The 17,745-nt window shown below is 40.7% G+C and overlaps 1 protein-coding gene across 3 annotated transcripts in view; it reads right to left on the reverse strand.

Annotated features, from left to right (window-relative positions):
- Positions 1 to 15,348, reverse strand: part of cecr2 (CECR2 histone acetyl-lysine reader) — a 33,377-nt gene extending 18,029 nt beyond the window's left edge. For 2 of the 3 annotated variants that reach the window (XM_086072707.1, XM_086072705.1), the window contains exons 1-5: positions 15,097 to 15,348; positions 7,070 to 7,164; positions 3,384 to 3,567; positions 872 to 999; positions 645 to 728 (exon numbers count right to left, since the gene is read on the reverse strand). In XM_086072707.1, the coding sequence (XP_085928833.1) occupies positions 645 to 728; positions 872 to 999; positions 3,384 to 3,567; positions 7,070 to 7,164; positions 15,097 to 15,216 (611 nt within the window). In that variant the 5' untranslated portion in view covers positions 15,217 to 15,348. The remainder of the gene's footprint in view (positions 1 to 644; positions 729 to 871; positions 1,000 to 3,383; positions 3,568 to 7,069; positions 7,165 to 15,096) is intronic. The other variant, XM_086072706.1, reaches the window with a different exon arrangement.
- Between the last annotated feature and the right edge of the window lie 2,397 nt (positions 15,349 to 17,745).

Consider the following 17,745-nt stretch of genomic DNA (forward strand, 5'->3'; position numbering starts at 1 on the left):
CCATGAACAGCATATTTGGCCAGTGTTATGTGTGCACAGAGATGTTGGACTATTTCCGTAAGTCTTCAGCAGACACTCTAGGGTTCTTTGTTACCTCTCTGAGTATTCCGCGCTGAACTTTTGGCATCATTTCATTCATCATTTTGGCCACTCTTTGGGAGAGATGCAACAGTGCCAAACGTTCCATTTGTAGACAGTTTCTCTAACTGAGGATTGATGAACATCAAAACTTTTAGAGAAGGTTCTGTAACCTCTCTTATGCAAATCAACTATTCTTGATCGCAGGTCTTCAGAGGGCTCTTTTGAGCGAGGCATGGTGCACAGCAGGCAATGCTTCTCATCAAGAAACAATTCTTATTGGGTGTGTGTGTGTTTTATAGTAGGCAGGGCAGCTTTAATTTAAGCCGCTCCTCAGTGATTGGACACACACCTGACTTACATTTTTGGGAGAAAACAAATACCATTAATTGCTCTCAGTCTCCTTAGGCAGAAGTTTCAGTTACATATTTTCCTCCCCCTTCTGTCATTGTTTGCATGTTATTCTCATAAAAATATGACAACACAGAAATGTTTGGGTGGCTTTACTTTAAACAGACAGTTTTTCCGTCTGTGTGATTTTGAGGAAGATCAGATGAAAAATTCACCTCAGCTCAGGGTCTTGAACTCTTTTTTTCTTTGGTGGTCTTCCTCTTTTCTTTTTCTCTGGTAATGTTAACTCAGGATTTTCACTGTAAGGAAGGTGGCATCAATCGAATTTAATTATTTATATGCCAAGCTCCCAATATGAACAATTACCAAATACTTAACATTACTTTTAACAGGATGTTTGTGAACAAATTACCTATTTTTGATAATAAGGAGATGCATATACCTGATTTTCTCCACTTTTCTTGTGAGTAGTTCTTCTTTGTACATACGGGTGCCATAAAAATACCAGTAGAGGGCTCCATTTCCATCTTGCCCAAGGGGTTCTACCCTCAGACTGTCTGAATCCAGACCCTGATAGGGAGTCAAGGACACCATAAATTACACCATTAATAACAAAGGAGTAATAATGCTATAAGTTTCAATAAGGAACTTGGGGCTGCTAGAAAGGGGAAAATTAACATGTAATGATTTGACCTTGTATGTCAATTTCTACGCATTTACACACATGGACAGAATTGTTGGTGCTACTCAGTTAACTCCTGTATATTATTGAAATCAATAGTGGGCTTTTAAATGTAATGAATTATTAGTTCATTACTATATGGCATTAACCCATTAAAGCTGCTCAATGCAGTTAATTGAATTTTGAATCCCTACTGCCATGTGTGGCCGAAAAATTTAACGGCACACTCCCTGTGCAAAATGCAATTAGGTAGCCCTGGATGCAGAGTGCAGTTCGAGGCGTGCCTCAACGTCGGGTGGACTTAAACGTTTGACTCCGCTCACACAGATTTTTAAAAATGGTTTAAACAATTTTCTTCCCAACAAAATTTGCAGATTTAATGATGCGTCGTCTTATGACGTTAAGTTTTTTTTTTTTTTTTACACATTATGGAGCATCGAAAATTGCAAACACTTAAGCCTCAGTCAGCCGGGGCGGAGCTACCTAAATGGCTTGAGGAGCAGACAGAAGTGCAGTACTACATGTCCCCAGCAGATAGCGCATCTCTGGACGGTTGAGGTTAGTATTTAGGTTTCGGTCAATTTTTAATTTTTGTTGTTCAATACAGTAGTGCTCAAAACATGCTGTAATCGTTATGTGGTAGGGTTAGGGTCAGGTTTAACAACAAAGAAAGAAAGAAGGCGCGTCGAGGTTGAAAATCCGTCAAACGAGTCAAACGTTAGGTCCACTTGACGTTGTGGCACACCGCGAATTGCGCTCTGCATCCAGGGCTTACTCCATGCCATCACATCTGCAGACAGAGGGCGGGAAATTCGTACCCAAATCCATATACCACTTAATCTATATAGCGTGTTTAAAAAAAAAAACCACACAGACAATGACACCAAAGTGCTGTACATAAAAATAATAAAAATATATTAAAATATCATTACATTAAAAACAAAGTGAGTTAAAAGACAAAAAATGGAAGTGAAATTTTAGTCAAGTTTTAAAAGCCAGTCTGAAAATTATTCGCCAGAGGCTTGCAGGAGTATCCACAGTGAACAGCTAAGGTGCTAGCTAATCTGCTCATTAGAAGATATTTGAGTCAAATAAAAGGGCTATTGTAAAATATATTTTTGGGCAAATTTCTACATTGAACAGCTTTAAGGCCGGGAGCGCATTATTGCGTTTCTACCACTAGAGGCGAGAGTGCTCTAGCACTCTTCTATCTTTAAAGCCGGGAGAGCGGATATGTCTTTTTGTTTTGTTTTGAATTCTCGGTCTCTTAGCTGATAAAATTAATCAGAATACACACGAGAGGGTGACGTGGGCTTCGTAGCATTCATGGCTGACGCAGATTTGCGGAAGTTAAGAAATAAATGACGCAATTGACGAAGGCGCGGGAGGACTTCAAACTAGTGTAACCAGTAGACAGTGGTATATTGTTAAGAAATATGTTTGTAGACGAGGATGTTGAAAATTTTGACGGCTTTGTAAAGGAATGGACTACAAAAAATGATCGCTCGATTTCCAGAGGTCATAACAACTGTGCTCCATTGTTGAAGGTAAATATACCCGCAGATGCGACACAGTTTGTTGATTTAAATTTTTTTTTATAATAATTCAATATTGAAGGTTTATAACTTAGGTTTGTGTGAATGCCACAGGTGTAAACTCTGAAACATAAAAAAATAAAATAAATTATATCTGCTTCAGGAGCTGAGATATCAATGATTTAGTAGGCATAGACACTATTGTTGAATTTTCAGGAAAACTTCAGGTTTTCGAGGGTGATTCTAAAGTCACCCATAGGTTTTAGAGGGATGTTTTGCCAGGCGCTTTAGGCCTTAATGGGTTAAATATCACACACAGTCAGTTTAAGAATGTTTGCGGACGTAGCGAATGGTGGTTTTACCATCAGGGTTTGTTAAAGGTTGCAACGGTTGCAAGGACTCGCAAACAGTTTTTGAACACGAACATGTTCAGAATTTATCTCAGCGACAAAAAAAAACTGTGACTATTAAAACTGTTTGCGAACATCTGGCAAACGACTTTGCAACCTTTAATGAACCTTGATGAAAAACCAACATTCTCTACATTCATAAACACAAGCCTTTGCCTTTCAGTGAGATAGTTAAATTGATTATTTCTTGTCAGCCGGTTTGATGTAACTGCACAACGTGGCATTTTAAGACCTTACAACAACATATTGCATTAACAGATTGAGTGTAATTTTTGTGAGGGTGAAAATGAAATGTTGGTCTTTATCCTGAAACATGTCGGGATGTACCTTCAGTAGGTCAAAGACATCAGCAGCATCTAGACGGTAATCGCAGAGACGGTGCAGCAATTCAACCTGAGTGCGAGTAGGCAAGTTTTCAAAGGACTTCTCCCGAAGTGGGTTGGGCTTCCCCTCTTCTAGCTCCCACCTGTAGCTGATGATGTCATCCAGGTATCTGCTGAATGCCTGGGGACTAAAATGCTGAATTATAAGTAGGCGATTTGTAGTACTCTTTTCTCAGCAGGTGCTTGCTCAACTGCTGTGTAAAGTTGGCTCCGTCACCAATAAGACCTTTTACATTTCTACACAGATGTTGGACAACACAGATCATAAAACCAATCCAATGATGCCGTGCTTTGAACAGAACACAGACATAATGCTGCTTTGGTAAATGTTGTTTCCAAAGCCTTCAAGCATTTTGTGGTAAAGACTTCCCAGTGTTCCAGTTCCAGTCCCAGTTTCAGGTACACAGACATCCCAGGTAGGGCTGCCATGAATAGTTGACTACGTCGACTATTACATTGACTAACCATTTATTTAAATACTTGCCAATGCCAACTGTCCCGATTCAGGCGGGAGACTCTCAAATTTCAACCCTATCTCTTGCGTGGCTTCCCAACCATGTCATTTTTCCTGCTAATCTCCCGATTTTAAAGCGAAGTTAACGGTTTACATTGCGGGGAATATTTGACACATTGTCTGGCAACATGCTGCCAATGCGGTGAGAAGGCCAACTTCAAAATCAACCTTGACTTACTAAATAATAAGTGGAGCGCAATGCCTTGAAACACTTTCATTTTAAGTTGTTCCAGGTAGCGTGTCACAGAGTTACAGATGACGGGTGGCGCGGATGACGCGTTTGGAGCGGTGGGACGCGGCGCTGAGGAAATTGTGCATTTAGCTTTTTCTCCAAAGTTTAAATAATTGAGCTTTCTTCACACGCCGTCTTGCGTCAGCCAATCAGCTTCAAGTATAGACTACGTCACACACAGCGTCCTGTCTGTTGTCTCCCGGAGTGCTACAACACAACCACCCGGCACTGAATGAATGGTATGCAAGGAAGTACCATACACTGGTGGTAAGTGTATTTATTTGCTACCTTTTGAACTGTACTGTCGCAATAGTGCATATAGTGTTAGCCAAAGCTATTTAGCACAGGCCTGATTGTCACTAAAATAGTAAAAGTGCTTGAGGGACATGTACCTTAAAGAAAAGCACTGCAGGAGAAAGGTGCCTTGGCAGTAATCCCAGGAAAGAAGAGGAAGTATTCAGCGCTTCTCTCTTTTCTCAACCCGCTAAAGTGCTGTACAGTAGTTGTCCATCAAGCAACACGCCTTCCCCTCTCTAGTGTGCGCAAATGAAGCGGCTGCGTCTTGACAACTCCCGCGCCGAAATGCTAGCGAGTAAAGCGAGGTGAAACACCCCCCTTGCTTTTGGTGTGAACGTAGCATTAAAAATGGAGAGGGGGGTTACCTAATATTTAATCTATGGGGAGAAATGTGTCTAAAATCGCACTAATGTTTCCAGAGAGGAAAATAATGTGCTGCTAAAGTTGAAAAGAAAAGAAAAAAAAAGTTGATCATTTAGAAATGAAAAGTCGGTCGTTAAGTGGAGAGATTGGTAATGAAAGAGACGACCAGATACCTGACACATGGGAGTGGGACAGACTGGCCATCAGGAATTTCAGAAGTTTCCCAAATGCCCAGTCCATTTTCCGGTCAGTGGCCAGTCACCCCAGTCGATGAATATTAATCGCCGCATGCCGCCCGTTGCAGTGCACAAACCCTCGCCACGGCGACAAATGGCGAACAGTAATAGCTCGATGTCGGTCAAACAATGACGTGTCAATGGTCAATGTGTTGTGCAATTCACCAGTTAATGCAGGTAATCACACTTTGGGTATGTCAGCCGGCTTGCGACGTCTCTGGCTCAGCCATGGGACGTAGCTAGTCACTTGGAGCCCAAGGCATAGCCAATTAATCGTTACCTTTTAGTTCCAACTCAGAAGAAGAGAACAAGGCCTTGGGGTGAGGGTGAGCCATCAATGCAATGTAGAGAAAGAGGACCAGAACGAAATGTGTATCTTGAAAGAGCAGTGTGCACTTTTCACACAGCTGTAGGTTCCCCTCCTCACTCAGCCCATCTCGCTCTTCCTTTCTGCGCCTTGTTCTCGCCAAAAGCCTCCCTCCCACCTTCCCCCGCTCCGGCAGAGCGTTTAACGCGTGCAGATGAAAAAGGTAGCCCTGTGAAAGGCCAGTAGTGAGCAGCCATCCCCAGGATGCCAGTGCCTGTCCAGTCCAATAAAGCAGGTTGTCCTACTGTTACTGGTTGCCTGGGTGGAGAAACTGTCTTATTCTTGCCTGTTTATCAGTCAGCTGATAACGCTATGCTTCTTGCCAATTTTGAGCTGACAGTATTAAAAATGGAAACACCATCGAGGGATTAACACTTGAATGTGTTGGAGCGATATTCTATGCTGCTCACCTTCTTCCTTATTTAAGAGTGTATACAGATACAAACATGTTCTGTGCAAGTCAAATTTGTTTGTAGATTGAATCAAATTCAAATTTGTTTCAAATTTTTATTTTGTTAAATTAGTATTTTTTTAATAAATAAAAATGTCAAAAAAATTAACTATATCATATATATACTTTCTATACAGTACATAAATTAAATTATTAATTAATTAAAAAACATTAAATTAAATCATCATCCATCCATCATCCAATATCTGAAACATTTTTCCTCACAGTACAGTACATTAATTTTTTACACAGTACAATACAATAAAAACAAAATATGTTTACTGTACATAGATGGTGGAGAAGTTACTGAGTTTAGTTCATGTGAGGCTAAAGTGGAAGGCATTACGTATTGGGTGTAATGGTCTCAGGAAACTATGTTTTCCGACTGTCCACATTACAGTACACATGAATTGTGATTGGGGCATATGACGAGTTAAGATGGCGACCGCAGAGTCAGATTCAATTGATTTCGAAGCTGTAGAGATATTGTACGTTTTGCTACTACGCCGATAAAGAAGACGACTTTATATATTCATTTTCATGAATATCCTCCAGGAGAGCCTCTGAAATGTACTCACAGCGTGGCGCCAATATTGAGTGCATGAAGAGTAAGTGCGCCAACTGGCCACTGGCTGTGCCGTTCATCGGAGGATAGAGGTAGTTGAAATGTGCAAATGGCCCGGTGCTGATCAAAGGGGTTGTGGCAGAGAGGGGCACTACAGTACAATACTGTACCATAATATGGGCGCACTTTAATATTAACTTGGACGCAAAATTTATAGACATCAGTCAGCCTTTGTTCATAAATCGGATGTTCGTAACTAGAGGACTACCTGTATATGCTAATTCTATAATTCCTATAAGTATATGATGTAATTTTCCCAAAGACACTGCATCAATTTATGTGGGGAACCACCCCTGGCCAAGGCTCAGGTGTTGTTGCAACATTCCTGCCAACTCACATGAAAGAAAACACTAGATATATAAAGTGCATGCAATGCATGTAAAAATATATCCATTGATGGCTATTGACTCTCGAACTGGATCATGATTCCCAGCTATCAGCAGACCATGTTTTCTGAGAACCATCCATTTAGTTACACTTTAAATGACTAATCACTCAAAATGGCAGCCATTAATGCGTTACCGCCATCACTGATTGTAACTTACGTAATGTCAGTGCGCTGGTAACATCCCTGCAGCAGACAAGCAATAAGGTCCCCGAGGAAGTTCAAGTCCTGCTCTGAAAGAGCTTTCTCCAATTCCTTGACACACAGCAAAAACATACAATTAGCAATCCATTGTAAAACCACACAAAAAAAAAAGCTCTGTTTTTAAAATCGTTTGCGTCGGGTGGAATCCCCTTTTTCAGTCGACCCCCAAAACTGCATGGTTGTTCAACCATTAACATTGCATCATCAAAGAGAGCAAGCCATTTTCAACACTTTAAATTGGTCAATCATTTCTAAAAATACTACCCATGCGCGTGTGGACTGACAAATAGCATAGATTTGTGGGGATGAAAATATGAAATTTACCAAGTTGTGACAAATGGGCCCTAAAATGCCTGCCAATATTAGGCCTTTTGAATTTAAAACAATAATAATCAGCTGGAATTTTGCTGATCAAACGCATCAGTCTGTCTTTACTTCACATTAATGATCAATGGGACTCAAAGATATTGGAGTCGGGTCAATTGTTTATTTATACAGCATACAAATCACGCTTTAAGCTGTCACATCGACTACTACAAGCAACACCAAGCTATTCATATCAACAGATGCACAAACACTGAAAGTTGTGACAAGACTAATGCCAAAAGGTGTGCCGCATTTGGGCTCTTTTGTATCCTTTGGTTGTTAAAGAACAAGTCACTCTGAAAATATTTCCTCCTCTCTAGCAATGTTCAAGCTTTGTTTGTTATTTTCCTAAGAGAGGAGGAGGAATACATCCTCTTCTCAGATGTGGAGTGGCGTGAAGCAACACCCTAGTAATTACTCTACGAGCAAATGTACGCCAACGTTACAATAGGCATTAAGTACAAACAACCAATGGTTCATGGTTGGATGTCGAAACATGAGTGCTGGAGGGTTTAATTGGGCTAAGATCTATATCTATTCTACCCTACAACAAAACATGTAAGTCCAACTATGGAACCCCAAATAGGACGTTTGCGACACTGTTAATCTTAAACTGACTGGTGCAAAAATTAAATGAACACATTTGTGAGGATAAAAAAAAAAAAAAAGTACTATACTCCTATCTCAAAAGAAACTCAGTCAAAGCATATTCAAGACTGTTAACATGGCTATGCTACATGAGGGTGTACCCTGGCACCATCCCTCACCCTCCAGTTAAAAAAATATCTGATGTGTTCTTCCTGTATCAAAGGAACAGGAAAATAAGGTTTTTTAATTTGTGTGTTGCAGCGTGTATGTGCCTATTTCTAGATTTAAAAAAAACAAGACTTTTTGGTGTTTACGTCCGGTTAATGGCAAGTGGGAGAGCATGCAATAGGCACTGAAGGAGCATTTGTACTAGCAGCCTCAAAGCTGTAGCACATCCACAAAGCCAGTAGTATCGGGGGTTGGCCTCTCTGGTTACCCTCACAGCAGACGGTTTCCATGTCACTGCTGTTGACAACTCAACTGGGGTTCATAGCACTAAGAGTTGGAGGAGTGTGAAGGGATAGCGGGAGGGGGAAGGGATGCCCGTTTGTTGAGTTAGGTCTCCTCCATTACTGTGCTTTGATTTCTCCCACACCACATCCCATTCTGTTCACACATGGTTCCTGCAAGAATCATCACCTGCAAAAACCTCCACCCCCACATGGAAGTGCATGACAAACATGCATGCAAAAAGGCTGTCACAAACAAATCTGTTTGTAATCAATTAATCCATTGATTAATCGCATCATGATTCAATTTCTAGTGGCATCGGTAGTCACACATTGTAGAAGAGGGATGAGGAATGATTGTGTCAGCTTGGCCCTGACGAAAGATCTGGCATAGTTGAAAAGGAGTCTTAATTTTCCAATTTAGTCCTTTCACCTTCATTGTACTGGTGCAAAGGAAACAAAGAATAGATACAAAGATTACATTTCAACAGGTGCTACTACATCCATCTATGTGATTTGTGTCTCCTTAAAATAAGACCGGTATACCTGGTATCGGTAGTCAGGCTTGGGGAGTAACGGAATATATGTACCGCCGTAATGTAATCCGATTACAAAAAAATGTAACTGAATTTAATTACAGTTACAGGAAAAAAAACATCTAATCAGATTACAGGTACATTTATTAAAAATGGGGATTACTTCGAGGGATTACAATTTCTACGATGAGTGCGAAAGAGGGTGAGAGAGAGAGAGAGAGAGAGAGAGAGAGAGAAAGAAAGAAAGAGCGACAGAGCGAGAGGAAGAGAGAAAGAGCGAAAGAGCGCGTGCACGCCTGCGTGAGTGCGACTGTTGCTACATGTCGGGGAGGTGAGAACAAACAAACTGACTAGTCGTGTCCTCCACACGCGGGCAGTTTGAAAAAGCTTCACGGAGAGGAGGAGGAAATAGCGACCGGTATTCACTGGAACTTACTCTGAGCGAAGGTTTGAGCTAAGAGTCCAGCGGCATGCTATACGTCTTTTATTGAACGTATAGTAAGTTAAAAGCGGAAATTACGCTATTTACGCAATTCCGTTGTCCGCGCGTCGCGGTCCGAATGGGTTATTCAAATCTAACACAAATGAGCACGTAAACGGGAGTAGCTCTTTCCGCCACGCATGTAAATGTGTTATCTCGATTGTTTCAGAAACCGGAATTCTGACCTTAACCCGAATATTGACTGCATGTAAACATAGTCAATTATGCAGCCATCAGGAGTTGATGGTTATTTAATGCAGTGGTTCTCAGACCCAGTCCTCGAGTACCCCTATCCAGCCTGTTTTCCATCTCTTCTCAGCCAACACAGCGAGGATCGTTATCAGGCTTCATGCAGAGCTTGCTGATTAGCTAATCGTTTGAAACACCTGTGTTGCTTGTGGGAGACATGGAAAACAGGCTGGATAGGGGTACTCAAGGACCGCGGTTGAGAACCACTGATTTAATGCACTGTAGCGACCGCCTATCACCGATGATATACAGATATCATGATCTTAGTGAACAGACCTCACCAACCAAGCTGAAGTGAAAGCATGATTATGTAAAATTAAATACCATATTTATTAGGTGTCCATAGACATAACATGCACACAGTTGCCTATGTATACTAATTGCATTTAACTTCCATGTTAAATTTTACAGGCCTCCCTTACGGAAGAACACCCGGTTTGGTTGCATTCGCATGACTTCCCTCTTATCTCTGCTTTACAACTGGTCTCAAAGACGAGTGTCTTTGCAACGTTGAAGGAAGTCGCGCCCTGACTGGAGACAGGGAGAAGGAACCATGGGGAGCTGCGACAATGGAGCTGGCTGAGACTAACCCTAGTGTATGTGCCTCTATGCCTCCCCCATCTGATGCATGTATTGCTGCCCTCACTTGTCAGTCACAGCTGGGGGAGGGGCTGCAGCCTATTACAAAGCCCCCCCCCCCCCCCATCTTTCAGGAGTGTTTCACAAACTGTTTACATGCAGCCAATATTCAAGTTAAGGTCAAGATTCCTTGCATCATCTTCCTTTGCAGGACACAAACCGGCGATCCTTTATTGTGTTTATATGACCAACTGTTCGGGTCACCCAGGGGTTAAGAGCATATTTGGGGTTTCGCTCATGTTATAACATGACCTTTCAAAACACGAATATTAAACATAGTCACAGTGTTATCTAAGCTTTATAAGTATCCTGATGTGGAAAGATGCATGCAAGTGTGACAGGTTGGTGACTCACAGGCCGACATACTAGCTGAGCAGGAAATGTGTCAGTGGGTGGGATTATACAAAAAAAGAACGCAAGGGATGAGTGTAATGTCTTGAGAATAGGTAAGTAATTGTTGCTATGCAGGTGGGTCTTCATGTCACTGTCAACTGACAGAAAGTCAACGGCATATCAAAGTTTGGGCCTTTAAAGCTACTCAATACAGTAAGTTGAATTTCGAATCGCTACTGCCACAGTAAGTTGAATTTCGAATTGCTACTGCCACATGTGGCGGAAAAATTTAACTGCTTACTCCCTTCTTAATGTACACACTGCGCACATAATGTCACATCCGCAGACAGAGGGTGGGAAATTCAAACCCGAATCCAGTCTCAAGACTATTGGCCAGAGGCTTGCAGGAGTTAACCTTGCTCTGCAAAATGAATTCTCGCGGTATTTGTGAGTTCACAAACTCCGGAGAATACATCTTGTACCGAGCCCGTTGATTTCCACCAATCACAGAGCGACATTGTGTTTTGGGCGTGATCTGCAGCTGCGACGAAACCAGGAAGTCAGCGCCGATCCCGGGACAAACAAACAAACCTAACGTGGACGAATGGACACTGCAATTAATTCTGTTCTTGCAGAATTACCCGCTGTTTTCATGGATGTCTAACAAGCGAGAGGCTCTTCGTGCCTTTTTAGCTGGTAGATATGTTCGTGCAAGATGCCGCGGCGCGTTTACAAGTTCCCCATGTTGTGAAAGTACTCTGAATGCACCATGTTGCGTGTGGCAGGCCCGGAACGAATCAGTGCGATTCAAATGCTAACAGTAAGTTAGCATCAACTTCAGTAGTAATAGACCTTCAATAAACGAATAGTCAGTCACACGCAAATGCTGTGGAAACACATACCCTCAGGTAAAATAAGCCTGGGATTATACCGCATGTGTGTGTGCTGCGGATCCGCCCCGCTCCGTCTTGACTGCGTGCTCCGGACACGTCAATTTTACGGACAAAAATCACCGGCTGCGCACAGCTGCGTTCCGCCAGTTACGTCGCTGACAACTTCCCGCTGTGTCTTGCGTGATAATGTGGCATTAAAAACGACAAACACAGAAAGTCTGTGCTCAACGCAGAAGCAGAAAAAGAGGCGGACCACTCCCAAAGCTTCTGCTTTGACGTTCCACGCAGCATCCTTTTTTGTTTGTCGTGTGTCGTGTCAGTTATAATTTTGTGGCTTTTCACTTCCATTAGAAATCTCTCCTCGCCCATGTTCGCTGGTGTTTAACCCGTGAATAAGAGTTAAGCAGTATGACATTTTGCTGACATGATTGTGAAATAGGATCTGGCGAGTGTTTTATTCTGACAAGTTTTTATTTTGAAACTGCACCGATGTGTTCTGTGCTACTTTGCCATTTGACGAATGCCGACGGATGCGTCGTCCGGCAAAAATAGAAAATAGGTCCATTCGTCCGACGGCCTCCGGCACGACGGAGCTGGTCCGCAGTCGGTGTTAATTTGAACAAGCTGATAGAATGGAAACGAATCAGGTCTGCCGCCGGAGCGGAGCGGATCCGCAATGCGGTGTAATCCCGGGGTAACACTACTCAAAGGCACAAATTCTTCCCATTTTGTGAAAAATGTGTTATTTTAATAGGATTCAATCACAACTTTCTTCTGTTCCCATTGTTAACGTGTACACCATGGATGCACCACACTGCCCCTAAGAGGGCAAACCCCGCAGGAACACCAAGTATTGGTTTTTCAATAAAATAACAACTTACTTTTTTTATGTCAATTTAGGAACTTATTGAATAGTTTATTTGAAGGATTCATTTAAACTAATTTACAATTCAAACCATGCATGTGGGCTTTTTCATATTAAAGTAGGGATAAATGACAGTCATTGTAGAGTGTGTCAGTTGTGACAGTGGCCAAACCGGCTTCACCTGGTGCAGGGACGTTTATTAAATATAACTCAGTTTCCTTAAGCAGCGGAACCTTGATTTAATAGATTCGGATTTAACATAGAAAATAGTGTCCAGTCTTAAGGTGCAATGATAAACTGACAAATAATCTATTATCAAATTATCTGTGATTAATCATCTAGTCACTTTAAGTGAAAATTCTAAGTTCATTTGTAAATGTTTCTGGTGTGATTATAAAATAGCAATATTAACCGATTATCAGCCGGACTGAGTATTGGGGCCTATATTTGGCATTTTGGCGTATAGCCATTTTTTTTTTTTTAATCCAACGGCCGATAAGCAATAAACTTAAACATTGGTCCTTTTGAGATGTTAAGTTCTCTGCTGGCAACTCACAGTGGTCACCTCCTGGTCAGTAGCTATGTTGAGGAGGACACACTTTTGTTGTTTTATAACTTTAAATATAATGAGTGATAAGTGAAAGATTGAAATTTCAAATAAACTGACATTTTGTTAATTTTCATCAAATTGTAGAAAACTTTAGGGAGCTATTTATTTGTTTACATATTCATTCAACATTACAGCTTACCCTGCAAGAGCCCTCCACTTTTGATTAGAATTTTTAAACAAAGATGTTTATTTTCTAAGATTGAATTAAACAAATTTAAGCATGTTGCAAATCTGAAAAGCTGGCGAATACACATGTCCATAATGGAATTTAAACAATGTCAAGTTTTGGGAGTTAGTAGTATTACTCAAAATTTGTATGCTAATATTTTCACTTTGATCGCTAAATGAATGTCGGCTTTAAATATCTTATAGCCATCTTGTTGTTTACATTTGCCGTGAACGCTTTCGAGGTCACAAGTGGGACAATTCGAGTGGGATCAATCGGACTTCCCATTTTCCTTGAATGCAGCATTAACTTGGTGAAAGGAAGCTCTCCGCTCATGGAAAAGCTTTGTATTTACGATTGTTGTAATTTGATTAGTCGGGATTATTGTGATTTCAAATTGTAATGAAATGTTGTCGGACTACTATAACAATCTGGCTGGTTTGTATGCTAGTCTCAGGCAAAAGCAATACAAAATATGCAGTTTGTTTTTACCCTGTAAGGTAAAAATATCAAATGCCTGGAAGTTCAGAATTGTCTATAAACATTTCCATTTCAGTCATGTCTAACAGTAACAGCTGATTGTTATGTGTTTAAAAATAAACACCTTTAACACTTTTGAATTTACACATCAAAAGGTGAAGCCCTTACATCGCTCTCAATGTGGGAGGGCAGTGACACGTGACGCACGACGAATAGTTTACAGAGCATCCCTTCAAAGAGGTTTAAAGCAATTTTGTATAATCCATCCGTCCAGAAACCAATCTATAAAGCAATAGGCTCCTCCATCTGTGTACTTTAACAACAAAGCGAGGCTTCTTTATTTTTTTTATTTTTTTTGGCGTTTTTCACTCTGTCGGGTGTGGGATGACTGGGCAATAAAGGCATTTTAGGGTGACCGTAACAATTTATTTGAAGCAATGGCCATGCAATCACTTTTCACCATTTCGACTGACTCAGCATTGATCAACACAGTCTTCGAAGCTTGGATACTGTGCAATAAGATAGTGACAAAATCAAGTAATATGGTTGCCTGGGTGCAAATATTGTGTTTCTACTCCCAAAAGCGGTATTAGCAAGCACACTTTGAACCAACTCTCTTTCACTCCTTCCCTATCGGGGGGAGCAAACAATGCCCGAGAAGCATCTGCGTCTCGCTCCCCAAGCCAGATGGCTCACGACTGCAAGACAATAAACTCCCAAACCCACGCCACGAACTAAACTTTCTGTGACAAACAAGACACAAAAACACAGAAGTAAAGCAAGAGAGGAAACGTTATCCGAATACACTTGTTACGTATGATCGTTACTAATATGTCAACATCGAGTTTCATTTACGATCGCCAGAAAATCATCGCCCTTAAATTGGAATTATTTGAAGTGAGACTATGTTACGTTTAAGAACATTTTGTGAGTGAACGGATAAATAATTATGAGCGTGGATTTTTAAAAATGTATTATTATTATCAATTCAAATGGCACACGAACGCCTCTTGTTGAATATAGAGAGCAACACGTCATTGTTAACTGTCTGAATTCATGCAATCTCAATTATTTGGCCTCTCTGGTTATCTTTATTGGCTACTGATTAACAGGTTAATCGAAGTTTTAGCGTTGCTAATCAGCTAGGTTGTTGTGTAGTAGTAGTAACGTTAACGGGTGGAAGTTCAAAGAACATAGCTAAGGTGGCTAGTAGTAGTTCGTAAAGCACCTCAGCAGAGCGAACACGCATAAAAGCTGACACAAACAACATTTCATTTTCACAATAAGGGCTAGTGGTGTTAGTACCGTGAAGCCACGATTTAATTTACCTCTATTTCAAAGTCGGGAAGGTTGAACGCTGCCCTGAACAGCGAGCAGAAGTGGGCTATGGCGGGGACTTCCCACCAAGACTGGACTTCTTCCACAGAAACTGTACATCCCTGGGACATTTTCAGACTGGAGCAATTGTGCCACGTTTAGTTCTCACATTAGAAAGTGGTTAAAAGTTTTAAAAGTTCAAAGAAGCAATTCCGACAAAACTTGCTCGAGTAGTCCAACTAGCATTGCTGCCATAACGATTCGCCGGCCTCTTCAATCTGTTTCAATCAGTTCCAGCAGAGGCGAACAGATGGGCAGGACCATACCATTATTCGTCAGAGAGGGGAGAAGGTTTACTTGGCGTTAAAGTTACTTCAAATAAACAAACCTATTAACGTTTGGTTGTTGTATAATACCTTCTTAATAAATATATATATTGTTTTTGCTGAATCTTTATTTAATGTTGGAGGTTGGACACACAAAACCGAATGAACAGGGAAAGTAAATTGCTTTCATCCCCTATTTATCTTGATTGTGCGACCTTCGTTTAAAGGGAATGTTTTCAACTGTGAAATAACGATTCAAGTGTCGATCATTGGTTTGTGTCATCAAGTAATTCTGAGTTTGTTTGTTTTTTAATCGTTGATTGTTACACTATTTGTCTTTGTGTTTCTTTAAATGCCTTCACACAATGTAGTTTAGTTGTATTGCAACATTTAGACAGCTATCACAACAACAACAACCCCAAAACCAATGTTAAAACGATTAGAATCCCCACACACGTATCTAATCGCATTTGGATTTAGTCAACATTACATCTCTTAAAGGTTGTTGCCATTGTACAACACCGGGGCGCCCCCTATCGTACTAAGCAAAAATTGCATGAACTTGGGAAAACTACCACAAGTGATTCCAAATTTGTGTGCCGTGGGAGATAATCGGGGTACCTATACAATTTTACTGCATTTTTTTCAACAATTATACTATATGAATTACAACTATGCATTTTTTCATCCCAGTAAAGTGACAGTCAGATCTCTCTGTGCACTTCCCTTAATTGGCAGAAGGCACAATAAACCTGTGTATCCACCTGTTTATTCATACAGCAGAACAAATAAGAATAAATCTACGAGTATATCATCTTTGTGTTCAATTAATTAAACAGGGTCATATTTCACGCTGAGTAAGTCAGTTCGTGAGTCAATTCTTAGTCATTATTTCAGTATTACTAGTATTGACAATTCCAAGCTTACGTCATAAACCAAAATGGCGGTCAACTTGGTGAAAGGAAGCTCTCCCCTCTTTTAAAGAATTTGACTTTGGATCATTAATTATTTTGATTTCAAAATGTGATGAAATGTCATTTGACTACTATAACAATCTTCCTGGTTTTCACAGGCAAAAGCAATACATCCATCCATTTTCAATACGCCGTTTGTTTTCACCGTGTAAAGTAAGCACTTGCATTGCGAAAATATCACAAATGCGCGGATGTCCGGAATTGTTAGTTGTGCTGTGAGATTTGTATTTATTTTTGGGACGTAAAAGGTGTGCTTTGGCTTAATAAAGGTTGGCAAACAGACTTAAACAACTACAACAACAGTTTCATCAGTAGGCTATTATTGGTCTGAACTTCATGACAGCATATAGGCCTATATGTTTATGCAGGACTACCTGTCTGTAGAGAAATGCTAGTCTGCTTCCTGGCTGCCTACTGTCAAGATGCCCTTAAGCAAGGCACCGGCCCCACTCCTCTAGTTTGAGGTAGGCTACTGTATAGCACGTTTGTGTGGCCTTTCACCCTGACACCTGTTCTCCTTGAATGCTGGCCTGCATTACTGAAAGTGTGATCTGGTTGTCTATGGTATAATAAATATATCAAACAATCTGCATTGAAAAAACAAACAAAACAAAAAAACAGTCTACATACATACATCAATTTTGTACACCGCTTATCATCGTTAGCATTGCAGGGGACCTGGACAAACTTTTTTTTTTTTTTTACAGTTTACACTCACATTCATGCCTAAGGTCAATTAATACTTTTGGGGGATTGTGAAGCTGTAGTACCCGAAAAACGCACACAAATACGTAGAGAACATACAAATTCCACACATTAAGGCCCAAATTCAAACCCCCAACCCAATGTCGGCCACCATGTCGACCATTAGCAATGGGCTACATATAAATAATACTAACGTCTCTATTTTTCCTCTTCCTATTGTCATTGTGTACAAAAAAAACATTGACATATTATCCAAATGAAATATAAAATATAGAGATTTATACAAATGAAATGTTGCATATTGATATTTATCCCTTTTCTACCCGATTAAACCATTTGTTAATTATTTTGAGAAATTCGGTGTCTTCACAATGATGAAAATTACAGGAGGTTTAGTCAAGATGGGAGAACGCGATTGAGAGGAAAAATTACTTAAAATGAGAACTAGAAAGCCTAACCTCACTGCATTTTTTTATTTTTATTCAGGCAATTGTATGATGATGTGCTCCCCTGTCAGCCAAACTGGCATAGTAGAGACGCCAGTTATCAAGCTGAAGCCATCAGTCTTGGACTTGCAGTATCTGGGCAAAGCAGTGTCATCCCACTATGAGATCCATCACCTCTGTCAGAGCTGGTCAACAGGCAATCCGTGCCA

Source organism: Leptonotus elevatus, chromosome 4 (genome assembly GCF_054856555.1).
Source record: "Leptonotus elevatus isolate MCC_2025b chromosome 4, RoL_Lele_1.0, whole genome shotgun sequence".
In the NCBI taxonomy this organism is placed as follows: Eukaryota; Metazoa; Chordata; class Actinopteri; order Syngnathiformes; family Syngnathidae; genus Leptonotus; species Leptonotus elevatus.